General features: G+C 40.6%; 1 protein-coding gene across 2 annotated transcripts in view; it reads right to left on the reverse strand.

Annotated features, from left to right (window-relative positions):
- The window catches only part of ATF6 (activating transcription factor 6), a 76,779-nt gene that overhangs the window by 57,771 nt on the left and 3,847 nt on the right, over positions 1-15,161 (reverse strand). For both annotated transcript variants that reach the window (XM_051625425.1, XM_051625426.1), the window contains 3 exons: positions 12,731-12,948; positions 6,841-7,026; positions 6,353-6,444 (listed from right to left, as the gene is read on the reverse strand). In XM_051625425.1, coding sequence (XP_051481385.1) covers positions 6,353-6,444; positions 6,841-7,026; positions 12,731-12,948 — 496 coding nt within the window. The remainder of the gene's footprint in view (positions 1-6,352; positions 6,445-6,840; positions 7,027-12,730; positions 12,949-15,161) is intronic.

Consider the following 15,161-nt stretch of genomic DNA (forward strand, 5'->3'; position numbering starts at 1 on the left):
TGAAAGGTCTGGAACTCAAACTCAAGTTCAGATTACCTAACTTATCCTTTTCCTCTCACTTTCTCTCTCTCTCTTCAAGGAGACACTACAACTCAAGACGAAAGATGTGCTACAGAAGCAGCTCGCTAGCTTTGGGCCACCTCCAACACAAGCGTATGCTCAACTCAGCCTTGAAACATACTCATTCACTGTCACAATCACTAAAGTCAGTTTCTCATATTACAAGTGTTAGAAGCCACAAATACCTTCTGGAGATTCTGTTGGTTTTGCTAAAACACTCTGAGGGCTCCATATTTGCTTGGAAGCCAGAAGGAGCTGGCCAACATGGCACTGTTGAATGCCTCTTGCATTCACCTAACCATCTTCTCATCACATTTCACCAGTCTCTCTCTACTAGCGTGTAAGAAGTTAATACTCCTTTGACTCTCATCACTTGTATGTATATTTGTTAGCATACTTCAGGTACGCACCACATTTAAGTCTGTTAACCTCCTGAAGATATGTGGAAGGCTGCTGAGGCTTGCAAAAAGCAGAGAAACAATCCTTCTCCATCCTTCACCCAGTGCAAAAAAGCCCAGGATTGGATGAACTGACAGCAAGAAATTCAACCTGTTGTACAGCCCACGATTCATGGTTCTCTGTTCTCATCTTTTAGAGATGCTTCAGCAGTCAGCACAAGTTTAGACAACTCCATCCAACCTGCAGCTGACAGAAATCATGGACCACAGGTACAATGCTCACAGCTCAGCACCACTCCCAGATCAGGCTTTAGCTCATCTAGAAGCAATTATTACTCAAGAAGATATTTAGGGTGTTTTCCAACATGCCACAACACTGCGCGATCTCACGACTGAGCTCACCTCCTAGGGCAGCAGAGTGGTGAGACCCAGACTACACTGAGACCCTGGCTCAGGACTGGCTGATGTGGGTGGGATCTGAGCACAAAACATACAGCTCAAACATCTCTGCAGCAACACATGATAGCAGAATCAGTTCCTTTGCCCCCAGAGATAATGCTCCCTTTAAGAGAACTACAAAATTGTCTTAACTTTCTGACATCCCACCAACAAGGTATCCCTAGGCTCCTGCTTGCTGTAAGACAGGTCTGTTTCTTTAATCAAGGAGTCCAGCATTAAGGCACACACAATAGCAAACTTGCTCAAAAACACTGCTGAATGCACCAAACTTCAAATAATCCTGCTCAAGATTGCTCAGCTTGAGTAAGGGCTCAAGCCCATCCTGACACCAGTACAGGTGTGCTCTGGATGGTGCTTCAGCAGCCCAAAACATGTGTGCTCTGAAAGCTCAGCAGGATACACTAATACTGACTACCAGCCTGCAGGCAAGGTGAGATGCTGAGCTGGGTGATAATGAAGGTCTTGTGTTTTGCTTACTCCATGCTTATAAGCAGCAAATCATGGCAGCGTGCAGCTGAACAACGCTTGGGTGACTTCCTCGTATTAAAGATGACTAGGCTTACCACTTCTGTTTTGTTTCCCCTAACATTTGTGCTCCCAACCGAAAAAATGGGACACACCCCTGTCTTTAAAGAGTCAAAAATCATCACTTCTCTATTTGTTGCACTCTACATCAGTAGCAGAAAAATCACACTTCTCAGCAACCCAGGCTGGTGTCTTTTATTTTCAGATTGCTCAGTGGATCTGTATTTTTAACAGATCATTCAGTTTCCAGGATAGTCCTGGAAAGTAGAGGAAAATGCGTCAGGATGCTCTAGAGAGGAGCTGCAGTGAAGTCACCAGAAAAGGCCAGCAACTCTAGTGCAGCTGCGTAGGTCAACAGGACACAAGAGATTTTGAAGCAGCAGCTTTACTTAGCTAAATCAATCACCACCACAACCACAAATACAGCTTGAGCATTTTTGGTTACATCATCAAGTCTGTTTTCTAGTTTGAAAGGGGTTCCAGCAATACCGAGATGGCCAACTTGTAAGAAAAAAAAAACAAAATTAAAAGTCACACCATCTTCTCAAACCCTCTGTTCCAATCTCATTGCAGATCTGCCTTTCCTCTCTCTGACTTAATATTTTGTTCTTTATTTTCTGTCTACTAAATATCTGAAATGGTAGCTGGAACACATTCTGGTTGGCTGACAACCTTTTAAATGCTCTAAGACTGTTGTTAGATGATGACCACCATGTATGCTTGAGTAGACTCATTAGGGGTGAAAACAAATAAATAGCTGAACATTTTTCATAGCCAAGAAAAGAATGTTAGGGCCACTAGCAAGTACCTGGCTTATGTGCTTTGTTGCTACTGCCCCAAGTAGCAGAGATGTAGAAAATTTACCTTTTGCATCTTTTGTGATTTTTCTCCCTCCCTACTTTCTATATGTGAGTTGGGTTAGTTTCCTGAAAATATTTCACAATCCTATGTAAGACTTGTATTGTAAAAATAAACACATAAGACAATTTATATTCAATTTGGAACTGGGAAAAGAAACAAAAGAAAAAGATTCCCAAAATAAATACATGGATTGTTTAGACTAGAGCATGTGCTTAGTTTCCATTTATTTCAGCATTGTTTGGGCTTGTTTAACACATTTTCAGATCCTCTGACTACCCAGGCACAGTTTAACACAAATATGGAAATTAAACAAGAAAAAGCCCAAACACCTAGAGATTGTAACAGGCTGACAATCCTCAGATTTCATGTTGTGAATGACCAAAACAAAAAAGTGCAGTTAATTAGTTATTCCTTAAAGCCAGAAGTCAGCAATTGTTCAGGGGTGCCACGCCAGCTGAGAAGGTGGCTGTGCAGGCTGACAGTGGCACTCACAGAAGGCAAGTGCAAAGGCAGGAGATGCTGCCTCCCCCAGATTCCTGCCTCCTCCACATGTGCTGGTTCCAGTTCCCAGCCCTGCTGCACACCCTGAAGGGTTTATGTGCTCTCTGCCTTTCGTGCACAGGGTGGTGGGCTGTCTGGCACCTCATAGTATGTAAGACTGAGGCACAGGGGTGACCTCTTCAGGGAATTAAATCAAACTGTGCCCTTTTCCCTTCATACACCTCACCAATCATTCTTAAATAATAATAAAAGGAAATTTGTATAGATGTTAAATCCAAATCCAAATAATTCACAAAGATTAGAGAATAGTTCATTGACACAGATGGGAAATTCCTGGATGCCTTTCTTCTAATATAAAGCCAAGAGATTAAACAGAAACTTACACTAATAGAATCCATGCTACATCACTTCTGCTTTTACTAACTGAAAGTTGCAGTTGTCTCTACAAGTACCAGCAAAATCAAAAGAGTTTAGTAACACAGCACAACACAATGCAGAGTTACCATTAGCTCTATACAAGTCTCTTTCACAACGAGAACATACTGAATTCACGTTTATATTGAATTTATACTTAATTTGACATTTTTATAAGAGATAACATGGTGCCATTTCCAAGGCTGAAGGATGCTTTGAAAAGTTTGCTGGCAAGTAAGCAGACTGGACTAGACTCTCCCTCCAATATTTTCAGATTTCTTGGGTTGATATGCCAGCTTCCCTACCAGACTTTCAGCCCCACTCCCATGTTCAGAGTTACAGATTAACCACACAGTATATTTGTCAGCATGAAAAAAATGTGTCAGCAGAACAATTTTATCTTCTAAACTTGTTTGCCAGGGGCTGACACATCCTGGACTGCTTCTCATAAGCATAGAACAGCAGAAAAGCACAGGCTTGGAGTCCTCTGTAAAACACCACAAACATCTCACACACAGTCACACACTTACACACACAGTCAACAAGACTTTAAGACCAATAAACAAAATAATGTGTGAACCAGTGCTAGTACAACACATATCCACTAAAGCAGAAGAAAACACAGAACTACACACACACGACCAACCATCCAGATGTTTTTTTGTGGAATGCCAAATGCCCAAACACTGCATTGCACCTCTGCTGACCTGCTGTAGGCCACAGAGTGTTTGCAGGACTGTCTGTCCTTCAGCTTCACACCCCTGTCCCCAGGCAACCCAACCAATTCTCTGCCTTCTCTGATTTGACAGAAATAGTCAGCTAAAGAGAAAAACCTATACTTCTGTTATTTTGTTTTACTTCTACTCTTCAAAGAATCCTATCACTTCCGATTAAGAAACTGAGAAGCATCTTACAATGCTACACCTCGGTACAGGTGTGCAAGTGAAATTATTTCCTACACAGCAAAAATGGCAACACTGTCACAAAGTTTCAAGTGAGATTTATCCCCAGTTGACCACTGCATAGAAATTAGGCACTACAGAGATAGCTAACATGGGGGGAGGTAGAAGTACTTTTGATGAAGTATAAGCTAGGATGGATATTTTAACAAAAAAATCCAAACAACCATAAACCCCCTAAAACACCTTATTTCTGTAAGAGGTTGCAGGGACTGAAAAACAACACGGGTATTAGAAACTTCTGTTGTTAAGGTCTAAGCAGAAGAGCAGTCATGACTATCAAATTGGTGGAGCTATCAGTCAGTGACAGCTCTATAAAAGGAAGAAAATGTATATGGGAGGAGTAAAATCTTAAGTAATGGTTTGCGTAACCCACATTCTGGGCCTTCAGAGGGTACTGCACAATCAACATTCACACTGCCTTGATACAGTCTAGTATTTTAATTGCAGTGCAAGCATTTATTCTGCTAGAAAAAAAAAAAAAAAAAAGCAGAAAGATAAGAGAAATCTTATCTAGATTCTAGAATTAGAATTACAAATCCAGAATTACATTTCTCCTCACTTCCTAAATCCAATACTGATGCAGACCACTTAGTTCAGGCACAACAATTACACTTACCTGCTCAGCCAGACATCCAAGAATTTCTGTTTGCTTTATCTACTTTATTAAACAACAAAATTAAGCCTGTCACATTTCTGTAGTTACTGATTGTTGTAAATATATGAACACAAACCGACTATTCTGTCTACTTCAACAGTAGTTTCTTGCCATCAGACTCAACACCTTATTTATTCTGTGGGGCAGAGGAGCTGACACAGGAGCTTCAGAGCATTGTGGTAAAAACACTTCCCAGTCATCTTCTGTATGCTTCCAAGCTTCTCAGAACTAACAAAGAGCTTCCTGCATTCCAACTCCTCACTGTAACGTGGAGGCAATTAAAATTTCTTCTAGCTTGAAAAATATTACTGGCCCTATTAGCTCTCACCAAGCAAGAACAGTGTCTCTTGGGGAAGCAGTAACATTTGCAACTGCAGATGGAATGTACAAATCAATCGCTTAGTATCTGGAAGCTGATTTTTCCACCTGATAGTAAAAAATCCCAATACAAACCCTAAATGCACTAAGAAATAGTCTACCTTAAAATCATCCATATCCGAGTAAAAACACCAGCTGCATTTCTCTGCCTGATATAAACAGTATTTGTAGTAAGTGCAAATACTTTAAAAGTTATTTCAATTTTAGCAAATTTTCTAATATTATTAAAAATACAAACACCAACACTGTAAAAGTTTATAACAGTTGGAAACAAAGTCCTCCTCCAGATTTACCCCATGCCATTCCTTGAGAATGACTGGGGTTTTGAGGACAAATGGAGACACTGCACACTGGGAACCTATTGAAATGACCTTACATTTTGAAAAGGTGAACAAGCTTCATGTAAAAGACCCTTATTTTTCAAAGCCAGGTTAAATAGACATATACGTGCAAGAAGTATCCCTCTCTTCCACAGATTTCTTTATAAAAAGTGTCTGGGAAATAAAGCAGCATTTCCTTCCTGCTCTCTGGCTCCTATGCCCCACTGACACTGTCTGAAGAAGACAGGCTTTTGATTACCACTTCAACAAATTAAATTAAAGAGAGGGAACAACCTCTTCACTAGATCTAGAAGACAAGCAACACACAGCTTACTCTGTAATGAGGAAGATTGTGGCTAGACACAACTAATGCTCAGGATTGCAAAGCACTGGAACAAACAGTGGGATTTCCTGCACTGGGTAGGAGAAGCAGCTTAAACTCATAGCTACTGAGATTAGCACAGGTATAAACAAGCAGACGAGCTCTCAAAGGTTGTGACTTCTTTTCTAAAAGGATTCTAAACACAGCTTTTTAATATCTTCAAGAATAAATGGAGCAGACAAACTGCATATGCTGCACTGATTAACAAAATGCCAAGACAAGAGAAATGAAAAGTACAAGATCTAGCTCTTGTTGCCACAAAGATTCCAGAAGAGGAACAATTATACAGTCCTCCCCTGTGCAGGAGGAGAGTAAAGGACAGCAATCAAGTTTCAAGCTCAAGGTTTTAGAACACAGCAATTGCTGCATTAAAGATTAAAACAAAACCTGCAAGACAGCAAACTTGCTATGCAAAGAGGAATTCCTAGGCAGCTTACCTCAGTGGGCCATAATTTAGCATTATAAAAGCCAGGATCACCATCACACACAGGGTCCTTCTCTTTGGAGATGATACTTTGAGTTTCTGGTTCTAGACAGGAAAAAACAGAGAAGATATGCAATAAAAAAGGGGCACAGACATGTAAAGGTATGTCAGAAACTAAACACTTTGCTTTTTAGATTTATATTTGCCTATTTATGAATGAATAGACACCAGGACTACTTAAAAATAAAACTCTTTTGTTTGTGCACCATATTCAGCTTCCAACCATTCTCTTTTCCCAGTGAAATCTTCAGAAGTACCATGAGATAAATTAAAAGTCAACTAGACAAGGCAACAGCTGATCTGACCTAGAGTTAGTGGAAGTCCTGCTTGGAGTAGGCAGCTCAGCTAGAAAGCCCCAAAGGTCTTCCATGATTCTCTTCAAGTGCATTCCACCTGAGAAACTGTCTTTATTTAAGTCAGATCTTCATCACAATCTCTTACCTCTAATACTACTTCATCCAGCTGCCTCTTCAGTGTGCTGTTTTCTTTCTTGAGCTTCTCATTCTCCAGCAAGGCTGCCTCCAGCCTTGCCTCCAGTCCCAACATGTATTCTTTCTTCTTCTTCCGTGACTGAAAGGCTGACTCCCGGTTTTTGATCATGCGCTGCTGTCTTCTCAAGACATTGACCTAGGCAGACAACACAGAGGCTTGCTAGTGATCTGCAAGTTAAAAGCACCTCTCCTTTCTCACATAACTTCTGCTCCTCTACAAGTCAAGAGTCTGCACCGATTGCTTCTCGCGCTCTGCTTCAGATGAGCTGAAATGTCCAGCACAGATGCAACTGGGAAATCACGGTACCCCTCTGAGTGTCATGGCTCACTGACAATGAAAAAAGGGTCCTGGGCTGTCTCTGTCTCCTCCTGGATCCTCAACCTTCTCCTATGTGTAGAGGACACTAAATGCATAGTTGAGCAGCAGTTCGACTTGATCAATCAAAACACAGAGACAGAAAATACCTATCTACAGGTTTGCAAGGTAGCAAAAATGTCTTTCACTTTTCACTTCACCGTGCACCATTTTACAGGCTACAACCAGCCATCTGGTTTCTTAACTGGAAAGTCCTATGGTTTTTTAGTTTGTCCTGTATGGAAGCCATTTCCACACGGATTATACCCATTTCTATACCTTTTGCAGCTGTGCTATATAGTTTTTGAGATTTTGAATACTGTTGCTGACATCAGAGTGCATATTCTATGTGTATCAAGCACTTCCATGGCAGTGTAAATGCAGTCTACATACATTTTATCTCAGATCAGAAATGTGGCTTTAATGCTCATTTCCTGATTGTCCAACTTAATACGCTCTGGTTCACACCACAGAACAGTTTCCAATAAAGCACACAAACTGGATTCCTTCTGGATGAAGTTAAGCCAGCAAATACACTTCAGGAGGGCACATAATTTACTCCAACCACTAGCAGGTATTCAGTTGAAAGACCAGCCCAAGACAGTTCAAAGTCGCCCCTGCAACCTTTTCCCATCCTCCAACAATCATAATGACTGGTATTTTTCCCAAGCAGGAACAGTCTAGTGTCTTTCACCACTTACTCATTTTGTGGTTTGCACTGAGTGGGACCACATAGACTGAAAGCATCTCGCTGCTGACAATGCTAATAACAATCAATACTGCAGACTTATACAAAGCTACTTGAAACCTACATTTAAATACTGCTCTGATTTCCTTTCTTTCACAGATTAGCAACAGTAACTCTGTTTAATTATTAAGCTACAACAGGATATGGCTTAACAATGTTTACACTGAAAGAGAACTGAATGCTGGGTATTACAGACCTGAATATCCTCCTGTAGCTACCAAAATATGCAGTGAAGTAAGCTCTATCTATTAGAGCATGAAAGCTAAAGAAAAAAAAGGGAACTATTCCAGAAATCTCAGTTGAGTAAAAAAATAAACAAGTCACAGAATAGTAACATTAACAAACTCAGTGTGCTCCAGTTAAGGTCTGACTGCTTAATGAATCTTAACCATAGCTTTCTAACTCTCCCCCTCTATGTACCCACTCACAGACAGTATGTTGCTCTAGGGCTTTGGTGTATGAAAGAAAAATTGGCTGCAGGCTGTTTGAAGAAGTCATCCTTCATGATACTGCAGTCGAGTGACAAAGACCAAGAAAAAATGTTACAGTGCATTAACATTTTGGGCTGCCTCTATGTTGATTTAATTGCTTTCTGTAAAGATCATTTATTATATGTCTAGTCTGCTGCCACCAATAAAACTCTGTGAAAGTGAAGCTGTTGTACTTACTCCAGTTTCTCTCTTTAGCAGAGAGTGAAGAAGGAAAAGATTTTAACCTATTTTCATTAACACTAAGCTTTGTCTTCAGTTGTTTAAGTACTGCAATACTTAACATAAGAAAGCTTTTGCAGACATACAAAAATTTTGGAAAAAAAAATAATATTCAGGCTAGCCAGGGACTGCAGTGTATAGAACACACCAATTTGGGGCCAGGATCACTGCAGCTGTCCAGAGATTAAATAATAAGGAATGAGTTCATGCAGCAGCTTTGGCTTGAGTTGTGCGATATTCCAAACAAGTAGTTACATTCCTCTTCTTAAAAAGAGATTTTGCATCATGAAGTCAAAGAGAGAAGACCAAATTGTTTACATTCGTCCTTGTTTGCAGACCTACTCAGGATTATTCACTACTGGAGAGCTTTTGATTAAGTGTCTGAAAACTCTAGCAAATTGATCTGCTTCCATGGAGAAAACACGGAGTTAAAGCACCGGTGCAGTGTTTGTACACTGAGAGCACATCCTAAGGTACATCAACTGCTGTTTCAGACACTACCAGCTTAGCTTACTTATCTGAAAGTTGCCCGTGTTTCAGATAGTATTTATCTAGACTGCCCTCCTTTATTCAGTGTTCTCCAAATGCTAGCAGGAACAACAGCTCTCCCTGATCCAACCCAAGGTGCTCTGTGCAATAACTGCATTTCAGTCTATGCCACACTAGTTTCACTTGCACGTGTTTCTTAAGCTTGTGTAAATGAACCCCAGCTATTCTTATCCTCAAGTTATTTTGTTTTAATTTACAATCCCTAAAACACTTTTAAGGTCCTTGGTCAACCCTCTAGCCCTTGCCTGGCATTTCTTGGGGAATAAGCCACAACTGCACACCTGATCCTACCTAAATCTGATGCAGGAAAAGGGAAGAGTTGTGTGTGTGAAACAGCACAACAAAGCTTAAACCTGGAAACAGTGTGGCACTAAGCTTTACATAGCTGGCTTGGTATCAAGATAAACATGCCCCTTGCTTGAGCATTTTGATAGTGAGAAGAGAGAGAGGAACTAATTTATAATGTCTGACTGCTTGAGCAACATTGCTTTGCACAAGTGCCCAACAATGATTAAATGTAGCAAACACCTCTTAACTCATTTTGCAGACTCTCTCTTTGTAGGTTGCATTGTATTAATGTGCCACTCAAAATAGTAAGTTCTGGTTCTCAGGAAACACAGCCCATAAAAGGAAAACACTGGCATTAAAAACAAACATTAATCGATGATGCAACTTCTGCTTCCTGGCTTTAAAAACTACACCAACACTAACACACACACACAAGATGTTGTAAATATGGAGAAGTGAAAGATTCATTGCAAAACCTTGCTTCAAACAGTACTAACTAGATTCAGATTGTCCTCTATCTTCACAGTCATGCACTTTACAAATAAACACTGCTACCTCAGTTTAGTCTTCCGAAGTAAGCTCAGTTCTGAGCAGAATTTAACCTCCATTCCAAAGCAAACTCTCTTTCTAGCACAAGATAGTAAGAATGTTTCTCACTCTCCACAGAGTTTTTGGTACACACATTGGAAAAGTCAATAAAAAGTTGAAAGTACAAACCATTTCAACCTTACACAGGCTGGCTTCTTAACTCAGCTTATGAAAACTGCTGTCTCCAAAGATGTATTTTAAATGCAGGAATACAAAATCTCTGCAAGCATTTTCTCTGTTCTTAGGAAAGACCTGGGTTTTCTTGTCTCTAACTCAACAGAACACAACTTGACTAATTAGTTTATTTCATACGAAGATTACCCAATGTACAGCACAGAGAAAAAGGATCCTTTAATAGAAATTCACATGTTGAACTAACAATCTAATTTTTCAGCATTTTTATCAACAGAACTGGTAGGCAGGATTACATCCTCTCTCCACAGAGTGGAAATTTCAGAGAAAGGCCCTGTAAGGACACAATTAAACTAGATTCCCTCACACACCTACCATTTACATCCTCCTATCATTCAGTTGCCACAGGAAAGACAATCTGCTTTTTTAGTTAAAAGCTTCCTCCCTTCAAACAGAAGAGTGGCTTGCTTAGGCAGCATTTCTTTTGCCCAGTTTCCCAGTGGAAAGTTCTTCACCAGTTTCCTAGTGAAGAGTGACAGCCCTGAAAGCCTGGCTCTGCCCTGTGCATGGCTGCCAAGCTGCACCAGCGTTGCCATCAGGGCCAGCACAAGGCAGGGCAGCCTGCTGAGAGCTGATCTCAGGCTCATCCATTGGAAGGGCTGAGTGTTAAGCTAACAGTTTATCCCTCCTAAACCCAAAAAGAAAGCCCTGCAATGTTTCTTTTTATCCTGCAACATCTACTTAGATTAGGAAACAAAAACACGTGCTTCAGAACTCAAATGACAGCTGAATCTATGTGGCTCTGAGCGCCACATATGGCGGTCGCAAGATGTGTTTACCCTGCTGGCTCCAGCTGCATCCCCAAACTTTTGTTCTTTTTCCAAGTGCTATGTCACAGCATGTGCTGAAGAACAGTTGCAACTGCTCTGTCATGTTTCAAGAAACACAGGTAAGATGTGCAGCATTTATGCTGCTAGCAAGTCTTAAAACTGCCTCCCTAAGACAGCTTGGGGTGGAAATACCCACACATCCATCGCTCAAAACAAACAGCTGCCCATTACCCCAGCTACACATCTGTCTGTCACAGATGTGTGTATGAAGTGTGATGACAGTAAAGAGGTTTTGTCAATTAAACCTTATATTCAGACAACGGCAAGGTGCCATGCTAGCCCTCATTGCAGGAAGTCACAAATCTAAGGACTGCTGACAGGTCTCTTCAGCTGGCTTTGCATGGCAGGCAATTATCATTTAACAGGCTCTTAATGGGCCTGTCCACTAGCAGACCTCTGTTAGCTTCCTGCAAATTCAAGGTTAGGATTCCATTGCAGTCTGGCTGCTGAATTATTTGTAGCAAATAATTTTTCATTTAAAAACACAGCCCCCCCACAAAAAAGAACAGTGAGGAAAATTGAACATCAAACAGGAGAGGCAGCTCTCAGAGACTAGGAAACGGTACAATAAGGAAGCCAGGAGGGATGTGCCTCTGAGGAGCAGTGTTCTGCACTGCTAACAGGCAGGTGACTATCCTGCATAATTTCATGTGAATGGACACCAGTATTTTCTCCCTCACATTGGGAGATGCAATAGGACCCTCAGCTCATAACAACTGCACTTGGAATACAACGCTGGAGTGTAACACCCTGAGAGTTTAAAAGCTGCAAACAAGAAGCTTCACTCCTTTCTGCAAGCATCCTTCCTTCAGACAACAAAATGCAACCCAAGCAGCTCCAAACTACTAGGAACTACATCAAGTTAACACCCAGCTTGCTAGGTAGTTAAGGTGTCAAAGCTGAAGTGGGAGAAAAAAAAAAAACCCACACATACCAAAAGCTGTTCCTGTTGACATCTACTGCTTACTGTGAGCTGCTGTGGAAAAACCTACTCATTTGTGCAATGACTGTTGAGAGCTTACCCCTGTCCTACTCATTCAGTATATGATCAAAAGGGAGCCTAAAGATATTATGATCATCTGAAAATCAACACCTAAAGTTTCTAAAAATTTGAGTAAAATCTGGGGAGATAAAGAGGATGGAAAAAGAATCAGGCCTATTGCTGACATTTCCAATTAATCTACTTCCCCAAAAGTGTTATATGCATCATAAAAATGGTTTAACACTAATCAAAAATCAGATATATCACATGTTCCTGTACGTAAAAGAGCTTCAGTCATTGTGAACTTGCAGTTGAGAAGACAAGTGAAGGAAAAAATATATCAGCACTGTCTTCTGCCACAATGCTTCCACACCCAGCCTGCCACTCCAGGCAGACCAGCAGATACCAAGCTGTTCCTCCCCATTTTTTGCCAAGCTGTTGAATTTCTTGTTTACTGTTAGAAACCCTATCCGATGAGGCAAATTACGGCTCTGTCTTCCTGACACTCTTGAAGTGATCAGGTTCTCCCATTATGTCCCACATGCAGGTTAACTTCCAAGCTTTGGTTGTTAGCCATCATCACAGAGTCAGAACTTACATCCATCCCCCTTGCTGGTGTGGTGCTTTGAAGCAAGGGCTTAGTCCCTGGTATTTTGCCACTTGAGCCGTTTCCCGCAGCTGGAGGCAACGCATTCACCACAGGATTGTGAAGTTGTGTGGTTCCTCCAGTGACAGCAATGACTGGCTGGGAGGCAGGCAGCACCCCAGAAGCCTGGAGCTGTACCACAGTGGGCTGGGGGAGCACCACTGACGGACCTAGAACACAAGAAGAAACAGAAGTGCTCAGCATATGATACGATATGGGTTTGTACATGACCAGTTTGTAAGGGAATAGTGGTGCAGGGGGTAGGGAGCATTCCTTCCTCTCCTCTCCCACACGATTTATCTCAAGTCCAATTCTTCAGCATTAGTACATTCCACAGGATAGGAATGAAAAAAAAAAAAAAAAAAGCTCTAAAGTTTGCAGCACTCTTTAATCTACCCTGCAAACCAAAACTACACGTATCAAAGGGATCCACTAAATCAAGCTCTTTCCCAAAACCCAGTGGCTCTTCTAAGTTAATAAAAGCCAACACTTGTTAGAAACATTACTCATTTCAGTGGATTGCTAACACTCAATGCACTCTCAGCAACTTTTTCAAAGAACTGAAATCAGCTTACTTCAATCTTTCTCCCTTTTGTCTATCCCTACTTTAGTGCTTTATTTTATGGAAAACTTACAGAAGTGACTCACACTATACAAACCAATTCAGAAACTGCATAAAGAAGATAAAAAGAGAAAGAACAATGCAAGTTGCACTTTTGTAACATAAGTTAAAGCCTCACTTCCCACTGAGACAAACCATTTTTTTGAAAAATGTCTTATGTAAGAAATTTTATGCACAAGATGAACTGAGCTTAAAGAAAAGCAAAGCAGAAAAAAAAAAAAGAGGTAATTTTGATAGAGTTTGAAATGGAATTTAAAACAGTCACTTCCAAGAAACATCAGTCCAACAGCTACACTGAACTCAAGCAGATGCCTGAGTAATATTTTGTTGTCTGAAAACACATGAACACCTCTTTAATCTTTTGCAACAGGATGACCTTGCCAGCTTTCAGTAACAGCATGTCCCAGCTGAGCATTCCAACCAAGATGTACAACAATGCATTACAGCGTTTACCCAACCTTCTGGAAAGTGAAAAATTAAGTCATTTACCTAGTGCTAAGACCTCTTATGTGTGAGGCGTAAGATTAGATCTCCTTTCTTGCAGAGATAAACTTGAAGACATGATAAGTTAGTACCACCCTATTTAAGAACCTCAAATGGTGAATTTGAGATTATTTCAATAGCTATTTTAATGCATAAAATATGTGATGCTCTAAAATCGTGCCTTCTTCTTTAAGCTTTTACAAAAGGGATAGTAAAAATAACATTCCTCATCCTCCTTTGAAGATAACAGTATATTTTAAACTGGTAGCTCCACCTTGTCATGTGCAGGGGATTTTGATCAATGAAAAAGATCCTTATAGTTTTTTGTTATGGAAGCAACATTATAGAACTTTTAAACACACCATCAGTTAAAGTAAATTTCCTAAAGTATTTCCTCTACAGTGCCTCACAGAAACTACTCTTCAGACTTTTCTTCAGGGAAAATGAGACACTGATCTTCACAGTACTGTACTTACATACAAAAAATCCATATCCCAAACATTTCTTACTCCAGATATTTTTCAGCTGGAACATCAGAAGGAATAAAAATTAGGTTAGCCTGACTGTGTTGACCTGTGTTTTAAGCAGTCCAACCATCTCAGACATGTTGGTAACAAATGTCATCATCTCCAGCTTTCACTTAACTCCTAATGGAGGAACCACTAGTAATTAAGACAATTTATTAGCTATTATAATAATTTCTAGCTACATGCCCTGAAGTACTTGTCACCTTTTCCTTTCACGTCTCGTTGACAGTGCAGTCAACAGCAGGAGACTGCAGCCATCGGGTGGTGAAAAGGAGCAACTGCATCTGAGCATTTCAGGAATGCCAATAATGTCGATGCTGCTGAAGCAGAAGAGTAAAATAATGTTTGGGATTCAGAAAAGAAGGCTCAAGCTATTTAAAAAAATCTGTTAAAAGTCAAGAGGAAGGAAGAAGAATTACCAGCAGACAGGATACCACTTGCATCTTGTTAATGTCAGCTTGCAGCTGTAAGCAGCTTTTCTAACCTCTGAGATGGCTCTCAACTCTTAGCAAGTTTCCCAACATCCTATTTAATGCTGTTTGGTGAGATAAAAACCCATCCACTCGTGTTCCCACCATCCTATGGCAGAGTTTCATGTAGGTAAAAATAAGTGTTCATCACTCCCCCAAGCCTTCCAGCTTCTTTCAAGCCATTCAAACTGATTCTGCTGGATCTTCCTTTGGTTACAACAGAACAGCACTATCATCACTTTATGAACCACCTGCCATCACAAGTAGAGCAAAGGCTCTCT

The sequence above is a fragment of the Apus apus genome, chromosome 7 (assembly GCF_020740795.1).
Source record: "Apus apus isolate bApuApu2 chromosome 7, bApuApu2.pri.cur, whole genome shotgun sequence".
Classification (NCBI taxonomy): Eukaryota; Metazoa; Chordata; class Aves; order Apodiformes; family Apodidae; genus Apus; species Apus apus.